Source organism: Python bivittatus, unplaced genomic scaffold, assembly GCF_059951505.1.
Source record: "Python bivittatus isolate LINGU-HERP-01145 unplaced genomic scaffold, Pbiv_v1 ctg000480_np1212, whole genome shotgun sequence".
Lineage (NCBI taxonomy): Eukaryota > Metazoa > Chordata > Lepidosauria > Squamata > Pythonidae > Python > Python bivittatus.
Window position 1 is genome coordinate 22408745 of NW_028277075.1, and position 20953 is coordinate 22429697.

General features: G+C 36.8%; 1 protein-coding gene across 2 annotated transcripts in view; it reads right to left on the reverse strand.

Annotated features, from left to right (window-relative positions):
* The window catches only part of AVEN (apoptosis and caspase activation inhibitor), a 122217-nt gene that overhangs the window by 83239 nt on the left and 18025 nt on the right, over window positions 1–20953 (reverse strand). For both annotated transcript variants that reach the window (XM_088145434.1, XM_088145433.1), the window contains exon 2: window positions 558–729. In XM_088145434.1, the coding sequence (XP_088001560.1) occupies window positions 558–729 (172 nt within the window). The remainder of the gene's footprint in view (window positions 1–557; window positions 730–20953) is intronic.

The window sequence follows — 20953 nt, forward strand, 5'->3', positions numbered from 1 at the left end:
AAGAAAAGAATAAGTAGTGCTTAATAAGAGATCAGAAGTAGCCGTTACAGGGCCAATATTTTCTCTTCAAAAAATCCTGGTGTAGATTAACCAATGTAAATGAGTCAATGGACAGTCAGCCCTTTGAGGTAGTCCGGACAGGAAACCTAAACCATGAGTACTAACACTACCTTTATTGTTAGGTTATAGTAACAGAATCTTGCAAGTTTAAAAGCTCTTCTCCCCTCCCTAGCTTTTACTTTCCAGGAACTAGGGAGGGTCCCTTCTGAGACCCTTTCTCCATCCACATTCCTTCTGTGTCTTCCTACCTCTTGTCTGATCATTACCCTGGCTACAGCTCTTCCTCCTGTCTCCTAAGATTATTCTCTAACTCATGGACTAACTTGATCTAAAGTCATTTCTTGGATTCCTAATCTTCTTCCTAGAAAGATCAACCAAAACCTCTAAATTTTTAATGGGCCTCTTACCACCAAGAGAGGAGTATTCCAAATGTCATTATTATAAAACAAATACTCATCTCATGAAATTGACTACTGTTTGTGATTCTCCTTTCTTACCTGCTGAGCTAAGCAGTACACTGAAGTCTGTCCCACGCTGAGATTCACCACTGCCATTTTGGGTTTCTTTCTCACTATCTTCATAACGGTGCCAGTTGGATACTACTTTTCTTCTTGAATAGCTTCTCTGTTCTTCTTTGCCCAATTCTGGTAAGTCAGGTTCAGCAGTAGCCTATAGCATGTATCAGCAAAATTATTAAATAACTATGATTAGCTTTTGCTTTTATTCCAGTTTCCAAGAAAAATTAAACAGCTATCTTGTCAATTTTCCAACAATATTTTATGTAGTAGACATATCTTGATTATCAGCTCTGCTGCATCAGACTCGGCATCTGAATCAATATTCTGGCTAGGACACAACACATGTTGGCAGCTCCATTCTAGTTTCTGTTTTTATTTTTACTTCAGATTTGGATGGCAACTATTATGGGTTACGGAAAAAGTATTCCGACAATAATCTTACTTCCCTATTATTTAATACTGTATTACCAGGTTTCTATTCTGCTACAAAGGACTACAATCAGGGCAAACAGGAATAGTTAGTCTGAATTAAAGGGGTTGAACCTACAAGGCCTTAATGCAAACAAAAGAGTTAAATCATTAAAAAGAAGCAAAGTTCCTAATCATGAGATATCTTTTTATCATATGACCTTGATAGGTTACAACTGTGTTTCCCAACCATGGCACCTTGAAGATGTGTGGACTTCAACTCCCAGAATTCCCCAGCCAGCATGGGAGTTGAAGTCCACATGTTTAATATCTATTTAAGACCTTTAGTCATCACAATCAGAATAAAAGGAACTCAGTTATCTGACTGGTAAAAGGAAAATGTGGCATGCATTTGTTTAAAAATATCATTCTATGTGACAGACGTAACATCCTCTACAAGGCACTTGTGGCAAATCTCATTTAGGCTTCTTATATACATACTCATCATGCTGTTCCTCTTCTGGATAAGCATCATGATGCAAAGTGCAGAAAAGGAATAAGAAATTATGAGCAAAAGAAATTAAAGACTTGGGCTTCTGGGTGAGGACCTATGGCAGATTAGATGTCCCTGCAAGCAGCTCTGCAAGCAGAGCAGTACTATGGCGAAATCAGTGGCCAGGAGAGAGGTTTTGGCTAGAAAATCTCTCCGGAGGAAGGAGAGATCAGGGGATCACCCACTTGCAGTCTGGAGAGCTGTTCCTTGCCAGGAGACCACAAGAATTGAATTTCTTGTGGTTGATTGTGAGTTGAGTGGCTTGGGAGCCAAGGGAACATCAACGCACCCTAAATCGCTGTGTAGCCTTTATGGACATATGACTGGCAAAAACCTCACTTTTTTAAACACCTTTGGATATAATTAATTTATAACCTAAGAGAGATATTTCAAATGGCAGGGAAGAACAAAGACTCTTGGTGAGTTGCCTTTTTTTTAGAATTAAGAAGAGAAGAAAAAAAGCCATCTTAAAGGATTTTAATTTAAAAGCAAAAAGCTTAACAAGATTGTGATTCAAGAAAGTTTTAAATGGATAAAGGGGACAATAATTTTAGAAAACAGAAGATTTTTTTTCTGATGAAAATACCTTTGAAAATAGTAAAATTAATTAGACAGACTGGACCTTAGTGGGAATGCTGATTGCTTATTATTATGGAAAGTAGATAATTGGTGGATTTTTCAAAATAAGATAAGGATAATATGAGCCAGACTGTGTGACTGTAACTGCGGAGAGCTAATTGGAAGTAAAGTGTTTGTTTTTGCTTCAGACAATACATGTTTCGACAACTGATGTACCATTCAAACAATGGCAAAAAAGACATATATACATTATATGGCAAGGGAAAAAACACGAGTTAAATATAAAGTGTCACAAGATTCAAAGGAAAGGGGAGGACTACTTTTACTGGATTTGAAATTGTATTTTGCAGCTTGTTGTTTGATCTGGATGAAAGAATGGATGTTGCTGAGAAACAAGAGACTTTTAGAGTTAGAAGATCATGACCTGATGCTTGGATGGCATGGATATTTATGATAAATAAAATATGATGAAGTTAATGTGGATTTTAAAAACCACTGTAATAGATGTGCCATATTGAGAATATGGAATAGATATAAACCCAGGTTGTGTCTGAAAGCACCTCTGGGGATCTCAGCACAAGAAGCATTCCATAGAAGAGAAATAACAGGCAAAGACAAATGGTTAATGTACCAGGAATTACTGGAAAATCATCAAGGGTGATTAAGATTAAATCAAGAGAGCAACTAATAGCAAAATATAGTTATCAATTGTTTTCCCACTTACAGTTATCAGGAACATTCAAAATCAATAAAAAGCCTTATAGTATGGAGCAAAGTAAGGCAGAGTTTGAAGTACAATTGTGGACCAATGATGAATATGTAATTGCTAAAATGTATAAACTTTTGTTGAAATTTGAAACAGAGGAACAACATGTTAAAGAATGTATGGTAAAGGGGGCTATGAATTTTGGTTATAATATACAGATGGATCAATGGGAAAATATGTGGTTAAAAAGGTTGAAATTTATGTTATGATCTTAAAGAAAATTTTTATAAAATGATGTATCCTTGGTACATGATGCCATAGAAATTATCTAGAATGTGTAAAGACATTTCAAATGTATGTTGGAAATGTGAACAACATGAAGGGACATTTTATCATGCTTGGTGGACATATAAAAAAGCTAAAAAAAATGAATTCAAATACACACTGATATAGAGGATTTTGAAGATTAATATTCAGTTGAAGCCAGAACTTTTCCTTTTAGGATTGATGGATAAACAGTTAGAAAAAAGCCATGGAAGATTATTTCAATATATGATTATTGTGGCAAGATTACTATATGCACAAAGATGGAAAAATTCGGCACTATCCAGCCTGAAGGAATCGTTAGTGAAATTGAGAACTTGCTGAGATGGACAAACTGACTTCTTTGGTTAGAAAAAGGACAACATCTACATTTCCTGGTGACTGGAAACCCCTTGTGGACTTTTTGCATAAAAATGAAAAAAATGAACTTCTGATTTATGGTTTTGATTATTAGATAGGATAGATTATAGAAAAAAGAGAGTAATGTAATTTTAGAGAAAGAGGTAAATTTTTACGCTAATACCCCAATCTATGCCCTATATTATTCTCCTATCCATCCTACCCTACCATTTCCTAAGAAAATCAATCTTCCAAGGGCTTCCAAGCCACATGAGCCCAAAATCTCCCTCCACCATCCCACCACTTTTCTCTCATTCCAGGGAGAGCAGGGAAACAAGTTCCCATCAGTGTTCCTTGCCTCTCACTAGAGGATACTGTTACCCAGTAGTCACCCATTTGTCCAATCTAATCTTCTCTTATCTACTTGTACGTCCTGCTCAGTTCTCCTGATGCTTCTGACTTGACCTGCATGAGGTATCTGATCACACATTCTTTGATGGTGGCTCCTACTTCTTCCCTACTTAGTTGCCCATCCTTCATAGCTTATATTTCTCACCACACTAACTCTGTGCAGTCTACTTCCCTGGCTTCCACCTAAGCTAGTCAGCTGGTCTTTAGGAACAGTTTCAGTCTCTTGGCCTAGCTTTTTCTGCTGCTCTTCCTGTCTTCACTCAGTGGAAATGGCAGTGATAGTTATTGTCTTCATCAACCCCCAATCATTCTTGTAGGTGAGACAGGCCAAGGAGCTCACCTCCAGCCCATCACTGCAGTTCTCTCCTCAGTAGCTCACAGGGGGACAGAGCAGTGAAAACCAGCCTCCCTTTCTTTGTTATAAGAGGAGGGCTTTTTAAGGTATATTAGACAACTAACTTCATAATTTTTTGAAATTAACTGTCTTATAAGGCTTGTATGCAAATTATGTTATTGCTTATGCCTCTAACAAAAAATGAGAAAAAACCTTAGGCATCAATAGCTAGAAACTTTGGTTAAAGAAAGACTGTTCCATTATGCAAAAGAGCCCACAGAGCAGGCTTATAAAGTATTTGTGATAGCAAACCTACAGTTAAGGGACTTCTATGCTGAGAAGGTAGAATTTCATTGAGCAGATTAAAATTAAAGTATTGGGAGCCTGGCGAAAGACTTGGGAAGTTGCTGGCACATCATTTGGAGCAACAAAATCAGCAGAGCTTATTTTCTGAAATAGTTACTGAGGACGGCCAGACTTTTTTTGATTCTGCTGCTATTAATAATCAGTTTTTACTTTTCTACAAGTCAATTTAAAGTTTCGGTGAGAAGAGAGACCATTAGGAGATTAATCAATTGCTGAGTCAGGCAGCTATTCAATTGTTATCGTTAGATAATACTGATATGCTGAAAGCGCCTGTCACTCCAGTGACTATTAGATTCTATTCAATTACTGCAAAATGGGAATGCCCCTGGTCCAGATGGCTTTTCAGTGGAATGGTATAAGGCATTTATAGATCTGTTGACTCCTATACTTTTGGAGGTGTACAATGAATCGTTTAAGGATGATAAATTGCCATCATTCTATGTGGCATATATAAGACTGATTTTAAAGCCAGATAAAGACCCTACATTTGTGGTAGTTATAGACCTACTTCATTAATTAATGTGGACACCAAGGTTTTAACCACCATACTGGCTAGACACTTGCAGAAAGTCTTACCAGATATAATTCATTCCTCCTAGTCTGAGTTTATCAAAAATTGTCAGGCGTCAGATAATTTATGGTTACTAATTAATACAATGGATATAGCCAAGGGTAGAATGGACTCTGCTGTATTAGTCTCTTTAGATGCAGAAAAAGCCTTTGATTTGGTTCAGATTAAATTCTTAAGGCTTTCCACAGGATTTTGTCCAGTGGATTGAGATTTACTATTTGCAACCTTGTGCCAGAGTTATAACAAATCAAATGATCTCAGACTGTTTTCCATTACAATGTGCTTTGCTATTTAATTTGATTCTTGAACCTTTGGCCACCACAGTAAGGCAATCTCTGGGTATTAGGGGTATTACACTGGCAGAGTTTGAGTATAAATTATTTCTGTATGCTAATGATATTTTGGCAAATTTGGATCAATATTCTACTGCTCTGCCTAATTTTATAAAGGTTGTGCAGTATTTTGAAAAGTATTCTGGTTATAAGATAAATGGGATAAATCTAATTTGCTTCCCCAGGTCCTAATATATCAATACAATTATGTAAAAAGATTTCTACTGATTATATTAAACATTTGGTTCTATATACCCAAAGATATTTCCAAACATGTGGAAATAAATATGTTGAAACTTTTAGAAAGGGTTGAAATGGATGTTAATAGATAGCTTAAAATTCCATCTATTAACATCCATTTCAACCCTTTCTAAAAGGGGCAAAGTAGTGGGGCAAAGTTAATGTTATTAAAATGAACACTGTCTCTCATTTGATTTATGTTCTTAGAGGTATTCCTATGTTAATATTGAAAAAATATTTCCTTTCAACTGATAAACTATTTAGGAAATTTATTTAGGAAAGTAGACTGCCAAAATTTTCCTTAGCTAAATTGTGATTACAATATAGGAAGGTGGTTTTAATTATCTTATCTGCAAAAATACTGTTGGGTTAATATTTTATCAGCCACCTACTGGTGGAATGAAAATATAATGGAATATTATCTCTTAGGGGCTAAGTTGAACAGTTATTACCTACTTCTTTTGCGATCATGGCAAGTGCTTGGAACAACATATAGCCATGAAGTTGTTTTATCTCCAGGAGTACAAGTGGTAAGAAATCTTTGGGCCATATTGGGCCATAAACTGAGTTTTGATAGTGAGACTCATGGATATCTAACACTTTAGAAAAATTCTACTTTGAAAATTGGTGGTAAATCACTTTATTGGAAAACCTGGCTGGAAGCTGGGATTATGACTTTAAATCACCCACCATGTAATGACTATTTTAAGGATTTTTCCCAACTAAATTGAATTTGGTCTTCCCAATTCACAACAGTGGAGGTATCTTCAGCTTAAGCATGTTCTAATAGATGCTTTGGCTGCTTCAAAGCTACCTGAGTTGCTTTCTTGCCTGATAGAATCTATTACAGAAATTAAACCCAAAACAAGTCTCTATCAAAAGCTCAATAATATTTTTAAAGTGGACATTTCTGGGATATTTGAAACATGGACTAAAGAACTGGAATTTCCAATAAGGCCATAGTAATGGCTTCAGGTCCTTAAAAATGTTAAAATCATATCTACAGATTTGAGATTAAGGTTGATTCATTAAAAAAAATGTATTTAGGGTGTACTGACTCCCAAAGAATGTATTTGAAAGGATGGACATCATATTTTTTATGCTGAAGGTGTAAGAAATTTGAGGGCTCAGTTACCCACATGATATGGTCAAGTGATCATTTAGTATCTTTTTGGAATAGTGTATTAAGGTATATTAGTAGATTTATGGGAAAATCTTTAAATGTTACAGATGTTAATGTAATGTTGAATTATATATCAAAGCTTAGGAATTTGACTGTTTATCAGGAATTGTGGTTGTATGGAGCATCGGGGTGGCAAAAAAGAATATTAACAAATTGGAAAAGTGATATTATTCCAGATGTCAAGGAATGTTGTCAGAAATGTGTGATCTATCTGTTTTGGAAAAGGGGTTATTTTCTACCAATCAAAGGATGCAGCAATATGTGTTACTATAGCAGATATTCTATGATATCTTACAATAATATCTTGTATTGTTCATATTATAGTAGTGAATTCATTGGTAAACTAGTAACTATTGATAAATATAAAAGATAGATTTTTTTCTTTTCCTTCTTAGTTTGTATTTTAATTTTGTATTTCTAATTTTTTTAAGTTTCTTTTTTTTAAAGATAAAATTGTTTTCTTATAAAAATAAAGATATTAAATTAAAAAATGAATTAGGAAAAAAATGTTTGTGTAGGTACACATGAATACATTTAGGTGTAAACTGGTTACTAAAAAGAAACAGATATTTTTCTAAGCAGATACTCATCATCTAATCACTATTCTTATCCATTCATTTCTGAATGGCCCTACCATTTTTCTATACTCTGCAATGAGATGAGTGGTGACAAATTTGAAATATAAATAAAAAAATAATAATAAATACTCCCTCATCTTGGTCCCACCCACCTATTCATATTTCCGAAAATAATCCCCCCCCCCCGATTGCACTGATTCAGAATATTGCAGTTTCCCCCAAGACTTCTTTCTGGTTCTTCCATTCACTGGAGAATAATAAGCAACTATCCCCACCCTGTAGATTCCTACTTTCCTATTTTCATACATACCTGAAACAACCTAAATAGCCCAATTCATAAGCTCTTTTATCCATAATTAAACTAACACTTTTACCACTCCACATATAACCATAAATTCTACTCTACAAGGTCAGAAGTTCATCCAGGTCTGTTATATCCTTACCCTGTCTCTTAGTATCATACATACAAAAACACTTATTTTTCTATTTCTTTCACATCATTAATTAATTCAGGGTCTTTACCATATACTCCTCTTCCACATGCCATGGTCATCATCAGACATTGTCCTCTGCCACCTATCATGGCTTTCGTGAATCTAGGCTTTCACATAACATTTTGTTAGAATGGCACGGGATTTCTAGCCTCAGTTGTATCTGTGCCACGTGAAGCATTTCCTACTAATATTAAGGACATTTTGACTAGTATGATACAACCACAACTAAAGCTCAGTTTTATCCCAAGCACAGTCAAGTTATTCTATGCAAGCTGGGATTGCTAAACTAAAAATTATCATGCAAGCCAACATACCATTGCCCATATCTTTCCAAGTATGAGATACATGCATTGTACTGATATACATTCAGGATGCTAGAGACCTCCTTGATGGGATATGCGTGTTAGAGTTTTTGAATGCATGAAAAAGTTTTCCAGCTGTATGACTGGACCAAGGAATGATAGAAAGTGCACCAACTTTATCATGTATTAAGTCATTTAATTACAAATATTTATTCATACTTTACTGAACAGAATTCTTTATTTTATATACTATTTTAAATAGTAAAACTATTTAAAAACTGATAGAGAAAAGAAAGCAGAATTAAACACTGGCAGAACTGAGCATTTTAATGAGAAGACAGGAAAATGAAATATGCTACATAGGCAACTACCACAGACTTGTAAAACCTGCCACTTAGGTGATTACAATATGGAACAATAGTCATGTGCTCCAGGCAAATAGGGGGAAAGCAAATTACAAGGCTGGTTGGCTGAGGAGATACAAGTTGTATGTAATCACGTCTGGGGAATACTCGCTCTAGATTGAAAACCATTTATTTACAAATACAGTGGTACCTCGGTTCACGAACGCTTCTGTTCACGAACAATTCGGTTCACAAACAGCTCCGGTCGCAAAATTTTGCTTCCGTTCACGAACTCCACATCGGGTGACAAACAGGATCCGCGGCCATTTTCCCTCCCGTGACACGTGGTCGCGGCTTCCTGTAGGGAGGGGGACTCTCCCTCCAAGCAATAACCGCCTCCCCACCCGCCTTCCTGTCCTCCATGCCAGAAGTCATGTCGAGCAAGGTTAGCTTTCTCTCTCTTCGTACTATATTTTGTGTCATATTTTTGCGGTAACCGTAATTACATTGAACCTTATGGGGAAATCTGATTCGGGACGCGATCAAAAATCAGGTTGCGACCAAATTTGGAGGGGTCAGAATGGATTAACCGCATTTACATTGAACCTTATGGGAAAATTTGATTCGGTTCACGACCAATTCGGTTCACGACCAGAGTCGCAGAACGAATTAAGTTCGTGAACCGAGGTACCACTGTACATGAAGAGAAATGAGAGAATAAGGTCACAGAAATGGTCGCAGATTAGTGGAGTGAGGAAACATCTTTTTTTATACAAATACTGCCACAGCAACTCAGATATTCACTCACGAGCCTCTGTATGTTCCATGAACAATCCTCTACATAGTTGCTGAGGGAAAAGCTTTGCCCCAAATGAATGGCATGCTGGATTCCAACTGAAATATTTTGCTTTGAAAATGTGTTTCTTTCTCCATCATAAACACAACAAAATAATTCAAAGGCATGTAAGTAGCTGGCCACTGAGTCCTGTCTCAAGCAGTACAGTATGTTTGCATGTAGAATTCAATATGTAAAGAGCAGGGCAAAGCCCCAATTTTTACTTATGGGCCCTTCTGACTATATCGTCTCACCATTGCTGAATCATCCAACTGTGCTGTCTCTACCTCTCCCAGTAAAATGGTTGCCTGCTTCTAACAGTACCTCCCTCACGAAGAGGCAACATTAGCCACCCTTGCTTGATTTCAAAAAGTTAAGCAGGGTCAGATCTGGTTAGAATTTGAATAGGAGACCACGAAGAACTGCCAAGGCTGTAGAAAAAAACAAGACTGAGAAAAAAAAACATCCCAGAAGATGGCAAGGATGTAAAATGTAAAGATGTAAGGATGGTAAGCACCAGGCTAGAAAGCAGGAGATTGAGAGTTCTAGTCCTGCCTCAGGTATGAAAGCTGGCTGGGTGACTTTGGTCCAGTCACTCTCTCTCAGCCCAACTCACTTCACAGGGTTGTTGTTGTGGGGAAAATAGGAGGAGGAAGGAGTATTAGGTATGTTCACCACCTTGAGTTAGTTATAAAAATAATAATTAAGGCAGGATAAAAAATCTAAAAAAAAAAAAAGGATGTACTATGGCCAAGAAATGACATGGATGAGTCCATGAAGTCACCAGGAATGGAACATGACTTGAAGGATACTTTATGCCTGAGGGAAAGTGAGCCAAGTTAGCAAAGCAGACAGTATAAAATGAGGCATTTGAAGGCTGAACTCCTATTCTTTGAAAGTATAGATACAAGTAGGGGTGTATGTGTGTGTGACCAACTCTCAGAACATAAGAAGCTTGGCTAAGGAACAAGTCCATTTGGCTTTCAATGAAAACTGAACAGCTCATGTGAACTCTGAGTTTGCTTTTTCTTCACAGTACCTAGGGTCTCCCAACGTTATGCTACCAATTTAAAGCTTACCAAATTTATAAAGTATAAATCTCCCCTTCTCCCAATTGAGGAAAAATTAGCAAAAAATCCTCTTCTTTCACCTGACATCATTATTCTTGAAAAATCAAGAAAAAAGTGCAATCCCAAGTAGATTGGGGATGCAGCAGATCCCGTCAGCCAAAGAATGTCGGCTGACGGGGACCAGAAGGCTTGCCTTCTCAGCAGTAGCCCTGCCCTTTGGAACAGTCTTCCTTTGGACCTCAGGATGGCCCCGACCCTGCTAGCTTTTCGTAAGGCTTTAAAAATCTGGCTATGTGCCCAAGCCTGGGGCCCCAAAAGTGTTTAGGGCCCTGTTACCTGGTTCCACTGTTGATTTCTATGTAATTGTTATGATAATTATCAGCTGCCTATATGCATAATTTGCAATGGTTTTAATGGTTTTAATTATTGAAATGTTTGCTACCCAGAGTCACTTGGATTGAGATGGGCGGCTACAGAAATTGCACAGACAGACAGATAGATATCCCACACTTCCCATGCCTGCATCAAATGACCCATATCCAGGCAATGTTGCCACTGCTCAGCTTCCTCCTGGAAACTTTTATACCCTAAATCAAATTAGCTCCTATTCTATAAAACAGTATTTCTCACTTTAGCAACTTTAAGATGTACGGACTGCAACAGAATTCCCCAGCCAGCATGCTGGCTGGGGAATTCTGGGAGTTGTAGTCCACACATCTTAAAGTTGCCAAGGTTGAGAAACACTGCTATAAAAGATGACTTCAACAGCATGCCTGTTGTTTTTACCTTCAGTAATAAATAATGTTTAACTAATTTGTGGAATTTTCTATTTATTTTATAATCCTATACCATTTTCCAGAGAAGCAGTTCCACTGAACTAAATAAACATGCATAGGATTGCAAGAATAACGATAAGAATTGGAAAAAAATCCAAGGATTATGTTTACATCACTGTTTAAATTGTTTATTAGAATCTCAAAATCTATTGCAACAAACCATTCGCCATTTGTAATAGTAATATGTCCTTAAAATCACATCAGAGGAGATTGCCACTACCATCACCTTGTGTTTTGTGTCCAATGCTGCTATCTTTTGAAAGAGAGATTCCAGGGTTGTCCTAGCAACCAGATGGTTCTACCTACAACCCCATCTTCAAAAGAAGATTAAATCAAAACAAGGCTTTCTGAATTCAAGAATAGCAGAAATACTGTTTATTAATTAAAAAAACAGACATTCTCCTGTTCCATTTTCCCCATTTCCAAATAAAATAAACAATTATAGTCTCATATAATTGTTAATGTAAATGGTGAAAGTTAACTCCACGGATTCATCGTTAAACTCTCTGTGGCTGAGTATACCAAATAACAAGTGCTTACAATCTTAATATTCATTACATATTCAGAAAAAGATTGGAAAATACAGAGTTCATACTATCATAAATTCAAAGTTCAATTTTATTTTAAAAGTATCAATGCTCAGAAAACAATCTGTTTTCACTGGTGCAGCAGTCATCAAAGGACAAACAACTAAAGTATCGTATGTGTTCCAACTGTTCTTGCTTGCCTGCTGCTTTCATTGTTAGCTCTTTCCACTTTAAATAAACAAGCTTTAAAAATCATGACAACTGAAGCCACCTACTAATTACAGATTGGGTACTTTCTCATTTTCACAAAATATTTATATAAGGTCAACCATAAACATGTAACAAAACACTTTTCCTAGCAGCCCCAGAGTACATTCCGAATTAATTCCGAGTGTAGCTTTGCATAAACCACACAAAGATTTATGTAGTTTCGTTTGGATGAGAGAACACTGGAGATTTATGGTATCTGTGTAATGTTTGTATTATTTCTGGGTAAGCAGAATTTATCCAGAACTTATTCAGGTAAGAAAAGGGACCTGCAGCAGGCAACAAGAGCCAACAATGGAGTACGCTCCATTTTTCCTAACTTCAGCTAAACCCTTAAATGCTCTCTGTCAAAATTCAAATTACTAAATCCCTTTTCTCATACACCTGTCACGCAGAGTACTAATTTCATGCTACTTTACAAAGATCATCTAATCCATTCCTGTAGATAAACATAATGCATGTTCACTAAATATCATTATCAGTATTTGTCAGGTTCCCAACAACATGCCAAGTGACACTTTAGTAAAAATCAATGTGATAGATGCATTCCAAAAACAAGACAACCAAATTTATAGCCTAATCCCTATTTTTAAATTAGCTTAGGCTACAATACTGAGGACTGGTTTTAAAGATAATGTCTTAAATCATAGTTTGCAGATTAAGGTACAGTGGCCTGGCTTGCATACTATGATATAATGCAGAAATGTGCACATTATGCTAAACCAGAAACAAAGCACATTCCAAACCAACAGTTCAAGTCTCAGACATGTATTTGCTTACAAGATGAGAGCTACTGGAAGGGGAGAAGAATCCCAAAATCTCCCCCCATTTTTGGGGGGTCAATCTTGACTCCTGGTTCTCGTGGCGAGACTTTCAGAAGTGGATTGCCATTGCCTTCTTCCTAGGGCTGAGAGAGAGTGGCTGGCCCAAGATGGCTTTGTGCCTAAGGCAGAGATTAGAACTCACTGTCTCTCAGTTTCTAGCCTGGGGCCTTAAACCACTACACCAAACTGGCTCTCCAAAATTCCTTCTTTCTTGGAACGAATTCTTTAAGAAGGCCTTTCCCATGGAAACCCCAGTTCTCACAAACTGCCCCTATTCCTTTCAATAGTTTCCAAGCCTTGTGATTAAGGCTGGTTGCAAAATCAAGTTTTCCTTCACTGCTCCAGCAATGAGGAGTGAGGGCAATTTACCATGGGAGACAAGTGCAGTCAATCTCATATACTCCCTTTCGGTTTGCCAGCAATCCCAAGTGTTTTCATGAAACATAAGGTTGCAGGAACAGGAGGTGCTGCTCTGCAAGTACATTGTTACATCAACAACTGCTCCCTGTGACAAGAACAAGATACCCTTTTACAGCTTTCACATTAGCCTTCCCTGGAGTCTGAAAGCAAGCTAAGTGTTTTCACTATGAACGTGAATATTTCCATTGCAATCCTAAACACTGCTACAAATGTCATTCAGCATTTACTTCTCCCTCTGAATTATTAATTTAATTTTGCATCAGGATTCAGAAGCCAATCTGACCAATTAATCAACTGTAGGTCAACTGCTTCAATATCAGTAGTAAGATTACTCTGGTTTTGCATATGGATCCTTCCGGTTTCTAGTTCTCAGTGTAATCTTACAGCCATAGATTTGCACTTCTTCATCCTTTTCACACTCCCTGGACTGACAGACAGAAACTTCAAATCTCTCCACAGCTCCTGCAGATATTAAATTCTGGCATTACTTAATTTTTTCCCTTTGAAAATGCAGTATCTTTTGCAAATATGAGAAACAGTTGTTCCTTTCCTACAATAATAGGAAGAATTGAAACCCAAACTGTCATATTTGAATCACTAAAGACAGTATTTTAACATGCTACAATTAGGCTTAAATGAGGTTATGGGGTTTCTGGTTCAGCATGAGGAAATCTAGGCACTGTCTTAGCATGTGTATGTGTACCAAGACATGTTAAACCATAGAATGGTTTATTCAAGCACAGCAAGTTATGTGAACACAGCAACTGTGTTTTGTTAAACCATAATTAGCAAGTTGTGTAAAACCAACCTCTGTGAATCAAGGTTAGAAGTCTAAAGAATGTGGGAAGTCACAATGGCATTCTTTCTCCTTCCTTTTCCTAAGATCTATAGGGAAATGGTATATGGATGGTTTTCAGATATTGGCTTTTGAGTTCATCTTTATAATTATGCCCAGTTGAATGAATCTGCCCTGGAGGGCTGAATGATAACTAGGTGTGTCGATTAAGAAACAAGAGTCAAACCTGAAGACACTAGTGTCAAAGCCATTTGGAGAGAAACATAGAGCAGAAACTATTAAACCTTTTCTCACAGCATACGCAGAACTAGCAAGAGCCTGATGTTCCATACCAGAACAAAAAAGGTGGTGGAGAAATTGTCACCAAAGGAACTACATATTCTTAAAGCAAAACACTATCTTACAGTGCCTTAATTACAAAGGTCTGGTGATAAGAATCAAATAAAAATGAGACAATATTTTCCCAAAATTTAAGTACCCACAGATTATAAATAAGAGAAGAAAGAAAAAAACAACTAAAGCCCCGCTGTTAAAAAAAAAAAAAACTGACTCGAAACTTTTTTGACATGAGAGCTTGCTTCAAATGTGCACAAGTGTGGCTGCTAAAAGAAATAAATAGGAAGGTGCTCATCCTACCTATTGCTCCCTACATATATTTGAAGAGGAAGAACACTAGGTCTTTAGATGAAGCTTTAGAATTTTAGAATTTCAAATTGGTTCTGAAATTTTCTCTTTTCTGAAAAGAGAAATAATTCAATTAGAATGTGTACCTAGTTATGAAAAATGACTCTTTTCCAGCATCACCCCTATTGTTTAGGTTGGCAAAATCTCCATGAAGGCAGATGTTTTTGAGCAGTCGCTATTGACAGCAACTGACATTCATTTGATAAAACTCTTCATGAGATTATCAGATTATAACCATGACTCCTCACCCATCACCCATACCTGTGGACTTTAACCTGGTGCCTTTTGGGTGATTCAGCTATACTTTCTCCTGTTTCAACCCTTACTCAGAAACATATTGAATTGTATGCTGATATACTTGATACTTAAAGCAGTTTATAGTAACAGAATCATTTACAAATTTATACAGAACTATACATTCAGAAGAAACACTATACTAGTATAACTAAGGAGAGAACACAACTTTCTGTTTTAAAAAAAGAGTGGCTATTTTTTCCTTTAGAAAATTTGCATTTTTCCAAACTGAAATCAAAATGCCAGTTGCACACTGAATACACAAAAACTGAGGAAAGGTGCATAACTTCTATGCTTCAAGGAACTTGGCACAATAAGGTACGTTCTCACCCTTTTAGGAAGTGACCTCATGACTTAGAGAAGAAACTGTATGATGAGAAATTGAACAATTCAGTTTCTTATCTCACATACATTAATTAAATCATCCTCCATTATGTTCCTGCTTTCCTTCTCATTCTAGACATAAACAATTCATCATTAACTATTCATTGGAAAATAATCATTTGTTTAAAAAAATAGTCACAACTTTATCAGCTATCACAGAATAGTTAAAGTAGATCTTAATGCTCATCAATTTGTAATTGTTCTTTTCAGACTCCACATGGCCTTTCCAAATTAGTGGATACCTGGCAGGTGCTTGGTGGCCTTGAAGCCAAGTAGTTGTTTACATAATGGCCACATGTGGCCTGCGAGATGCTGGTTTGTGCCTCAACTCTCACACAATTGATATTCAGGGACTAGGTTAGTTGAAGAGTGGACACTGATGCCTGGGGTAAAACTACCAGCTATCTACAAATCAGCATGTACATCAAATATGCGTTGAAGAAAGCAGAACTGTGTCTTGTTGACTTCATTCAACATCCATCTCCCAAATATTTTGTTCAGTTTATTCAGGAATTCTGCAACAAGAGCAATTATGTACACTAGTACCCCATTTCAAATGCTTCACTCAGTGTACATACATAAGGGTGAGGGCACTGGGCATGTTGTTGCTTCATTTCAGCATTCAGTTAGTAACACTCAGGACGGGAGTGAGGAATTTCCAGCACATGGGCTTAATTTGAGTCTTATTTATTGGATAAGTCCCCTGGCATTTTTTTACATATAAGTTCTCATGACAAGTTACAAAATTTCAAGTGTAACATTAAAATCAAAAGGCAAGTCCACAATAGGAGCAACTATCCCTCAGAAAGTCAGATCTTAAGCCAAGGGGACTGGCAGCCAGAGCAGATCCTTCAGTAGAGGGATAGGATTCTGAAATAATTTTTATATATGTGTGTGTACTTTGTTGTTTTTTAATTAACTGGATCAATATGTGGTACTATCTCTACTATGATGACTACAAATGGAATTATCTCTTCTTCCTTTAAAATGTGTTGTTGAACTTGTTCAGGTGTCATTTATCTATTTTTTAATTTGCTATTAGAACCACTAGCTTGTCTTATTAGACAGATAGAAGATATTTTGGGTATAACATTGGCTGAAGTTGTGTATAAACTATTATATGCTGATGATGTATTATGTTTTATCAATAATTATGTCCTATTGCTAATTATATATTTTATATAGTAGAAGTTATTGACATTAAACATTTGGTAATGTGTCAAATTCCATTAACAGGAGTACATTTCATATACTTCCTATAGATTTTCTATGGATATTTGTAAAAACTGGGGTTTCACTTATTTGAATACTTCTAAATATACATAATAAAAAAAAAACACCTTTTATTCGTGGAAGTAAATGTGTTATTTTTTTTGTCTTAGATAAATAAATGATATACATAGATACTTAAAAATTCCATTGAGTTTGAGGAAAACTAAAAGTTGTAAAAAATAAATATTACTTCAAGATTGATATATTTACTTAACAATATTCCTTTGCTAATACCTTTAAATTACTTTAAGCAGATTAATAAAATATTAAGACCTTTTCAACAAAAAGAACAAACCTCTAGAGTTTAATTATCTAAATTACACTTAGAGAGATGATGGGGTAAATGATGGGATTTTTAACTTTCCTGGCTTTCAGCTTTATCACTGAGCATATATTTTGACAAATCTTCTGTAGGGAACACAAATGACCAAGTCATAAAACCAGTATAAGTACAATTAAAAAATTGTAATGTGATTCCTCTGATATCATGGTATGGGCTTGCCTCAACTTTTATCAACAATTCTATTTCCTACATTAGAGTTGCAAAGCATAGTTGGAAGATCTTTGGATGGAAATATAATTTTCATTCTTTTCACATGATCAGTTTATATTTCGAGATAATCTGAGTCTGAATATTGAAACACCTTTTTGGGGGGAAATCATGGGCTTTAATTAAGAGCAGCTTATTGCCAATGAAGTTTTGAGTTATTATTTTACTGTTTTTAGCTTTGAGGTATGCCGCCCAGAATCGCCAGTGGTGAGATGGGCGGCTATATAAATTGATTTAATAAACAAATAAAACATTTTTCGATTTCACAATTTCAATTAGATGCCTTAGTAGCACCTAAGCTCCTGAAATATTGTCAGTACTGGAATGTCTATAGTTTTCTTTTATAAACAATTAGACAGCATCATTAAAGTGAAAGTCACAGAGTTGTGAGGGAGTTGGTTGGCCTGTAAATTCAATAAAGAAATTCACAAAATGAAAAATCACAATTCAATAAAAAAATATTCATGCCTAAAATTTTTTGCTTTTGAACCTTCCTCCATTTCTGAACAGAATAAAATTATTCAAGAGCTGATTGCAATGATAGTATTACGGCAGCAGAACTGATGTTTATACAGTTCATATATATCTGAACCCTGCAAAAGAGAATTAGGAGGGGCTCTGGAGGGACAACAAAAAAGATTACTTTTCAATATTGGAAAGACAAAGTGATCTCAAATTTACTATTTTGGATTGCTTAATCCATTCATGAAGTGGCTGGCTGTCAATGTAATGGAAAGAGGTGATCAATATTATTTTGTGCGGTTAAGGTTTAATTATGGGTTTAAAATTCAGCTGAATAATTTTCTATATGTAACATAATATCTTTCTGGTCCTTTCCCCCTTCCTTTTGTATATTAAAGCAGTAATTTTTTAAAAAAAAATTTTAAAGATGGGCTTTGCAACAGATTCAGGACATGCTTAAATGATGCAAGGAGAGTGACAGGAAATCTTGTTGCATAAGCAAAAGCCAGCTAGCTTAAAAATGGATGAGGTTTTTATATGTCACGTACAGATTTATGTTTTAAATAGAATTTAGACAAATATGTTTAAAACAGCTAAATAGTATCTAGTAACTGTATTCTCTTACTAAATCCCAGATAATCTCAAATACAGTACAAAAGACTGCACATTTTCTGAGGTAGTTTAGCTACTCTAAAGTTTTGCATGGTAAGGGTCTGCATGCATACCTGTAACTTTACATACAGGGTCCCAACATCGTCTGATTCCATGTAGAAGCCTGATGGTACTAAATTAAAAAAAGGATCTGGCCAAATATTTTCTTCCACTCATTATCTTGCTAATCAAAATGAACTTAGAATGTTATGATTTCTTACATACAAAAACTCATTTCCAGACAAAATATGGGGTCAGGACAGCAGAAAACAGTTGGAAAAAAACTTGGGGACATATTTGTCTCTTTTCTATGGTATGTCTCCTGAATTCTCTGTCAAGAGGCAAGAGGTATAAATGGCATCAACGGTAGCCCAGGTGAAAAAGCCTTGCTCCATCCAGACTGCACCTGGAATACTGTGTCCAGTTCTGATCTCCACAATACAAAAAGGACACTGAGGGACTAGAAAGTGTGCAGAGAAGAGCAACAAGGAGGGTAAGAGGCTTGGGGGCTAAATCCTATGAAGTGCAGTTAAAGGAACTTGGTTTAGCCCACTGTTTCTCACCCTTGGCAACTTTAAAATACATGGGCTTCAACTCTCAGAATTCCCCAGCCAGCATGGGAGTTGAAGTCCACACATCTTAAAGTTGCCAAGGTTGAGAAACACTGGTTTAGCCTAAAGAAAAGAAGGCTAAGGGGAAGTATGATAGCAGTCTCTCCAATACACAGGGCAAAGAGTAAGACAAGACCCAGTGGAAGCTTAACAGAGAGAGATCCAAATTTGAATTAAGGAGGAATTTTCTGACTGTGAAAACCATTAAGCAGTGGAACAGCCTGCTTCCTGAAGTCATGGGTGCTCCATCACTGGAGGTTTTCAAGAAAAATTGGACAGCGATTTGTCCAGAATAGTCTGAGGATTCCTGTGCTGGGCAGAGGTTGGACTAGAAGACCTCTAAAACACCCCTTCCAACCCTATGATTCTATGGTATATTTTACTGCATTTTAAATATGCATAAATCTCTTTAAGAATTTCAGCTAGGAGGCAAGCCATAAGTACTGTATTTCAAATAGACCTATAACTATGACAGTTCAAAAAGTCCAATCAAGGACTGGTTATTTGAATAGTTGCCAGTTCATGTTTAAGGGCACTTAGTGACGAATAAGTGTAGGTTTGCAGTCTTAAAGAAGCAAACCAAGATTTCTACTCACTTGTGGCTTGAAATCAGTAATTGCTGTAGCATCATCATTTTGCTTTTAAAGAAACCAAAATAAATAAATAGAACAAAGATGGCTCTGAACAAGCTCTGACGCATGTTCAGATGTTGCTAAGCAACCTCAAACCTCTTTTACTCTTTCAATCCAGAGAATTCATAACGCATTTATCCAATCTGACCATATGTTAGCTTTGTTTTACAGGATGCTATAGTGCAGAAAAAGTGTTATAAACTAGGGACTGGAGATTAGGGGGCTATAACTACCCCCAGTTAACTACATATAGCATAACTATACCACTTTAAAGCCCTATGATAAAAGAAAAATACTAAAATCAGTTCTGAACATGCATACTACTCTTACTTTTTACATCATCTATATCTCTTGTGTCTATAACTTACAGAATGCATCCAAAATCTGGGACCCATTATTCCCATGCGATTAAAATTTGGGAAATTTGTGGTCGCTTCAGCATTCCTGTGCTGCTACACTGCCGCTGTCAGCCCAGGTCATGTGATCTTCATGGGCATATCCCCAACCTCTTTCCCATCTCCCTCTATCCCCTGTGCCTAATCAGCTGGTGGCAAGGCCTGATGGGCAAGTGGCAACTGGCTGCTTTGGAAACAAGGCAGAAATCTGAAATCTCTTAATGGCGGTGGGCATTGAGGGAAGGATGAGGGAGCAACTCGGATGCCTGCTGGCAAGATAGGGCTGGTTGGGGGGTGCCAGTGGTTGACGGATGAGCCCTCTTCCTCCCTCAAGGGAGGGGGCCCTTGGGGACATGCCAGAATGGGGAGCAGGGGTGCAGTTTTCCTCATGGTCCGCGGCTCACTTTGTTTCACCTCCTCCCAGCAAAGTGGAAGGCAGTTCCACAGGTCAGCTGAGGTGGTGGAGGTGGCTTCACCCAGGCTCTCCTGAAGGTCATGAGGGAAAGGCAAATGGTGCAAGGCTATATTATATGTGGAAAAGAGGGAGGGAGGGAGGGATATTTCTGATGCTCCCTGCCAGCTTCCCACAGGCAAAGTCAATGGGGAAGCAGGCAGCAAGTTGTAAATCACTCACACTCACACTGCTTTTTTGCCCTTGGTCATTCTGAATCTCTGTTTAGGTAAGGAAATATTTCTGAAATGATGACCCAATGGCTCATGAGTTGTCTAGTTATCATTAATAATGAAGTGCATAAGTGATGTGCTAAGAAAAAAAGAAAAAGAAAATTCAGGCTGCATCAA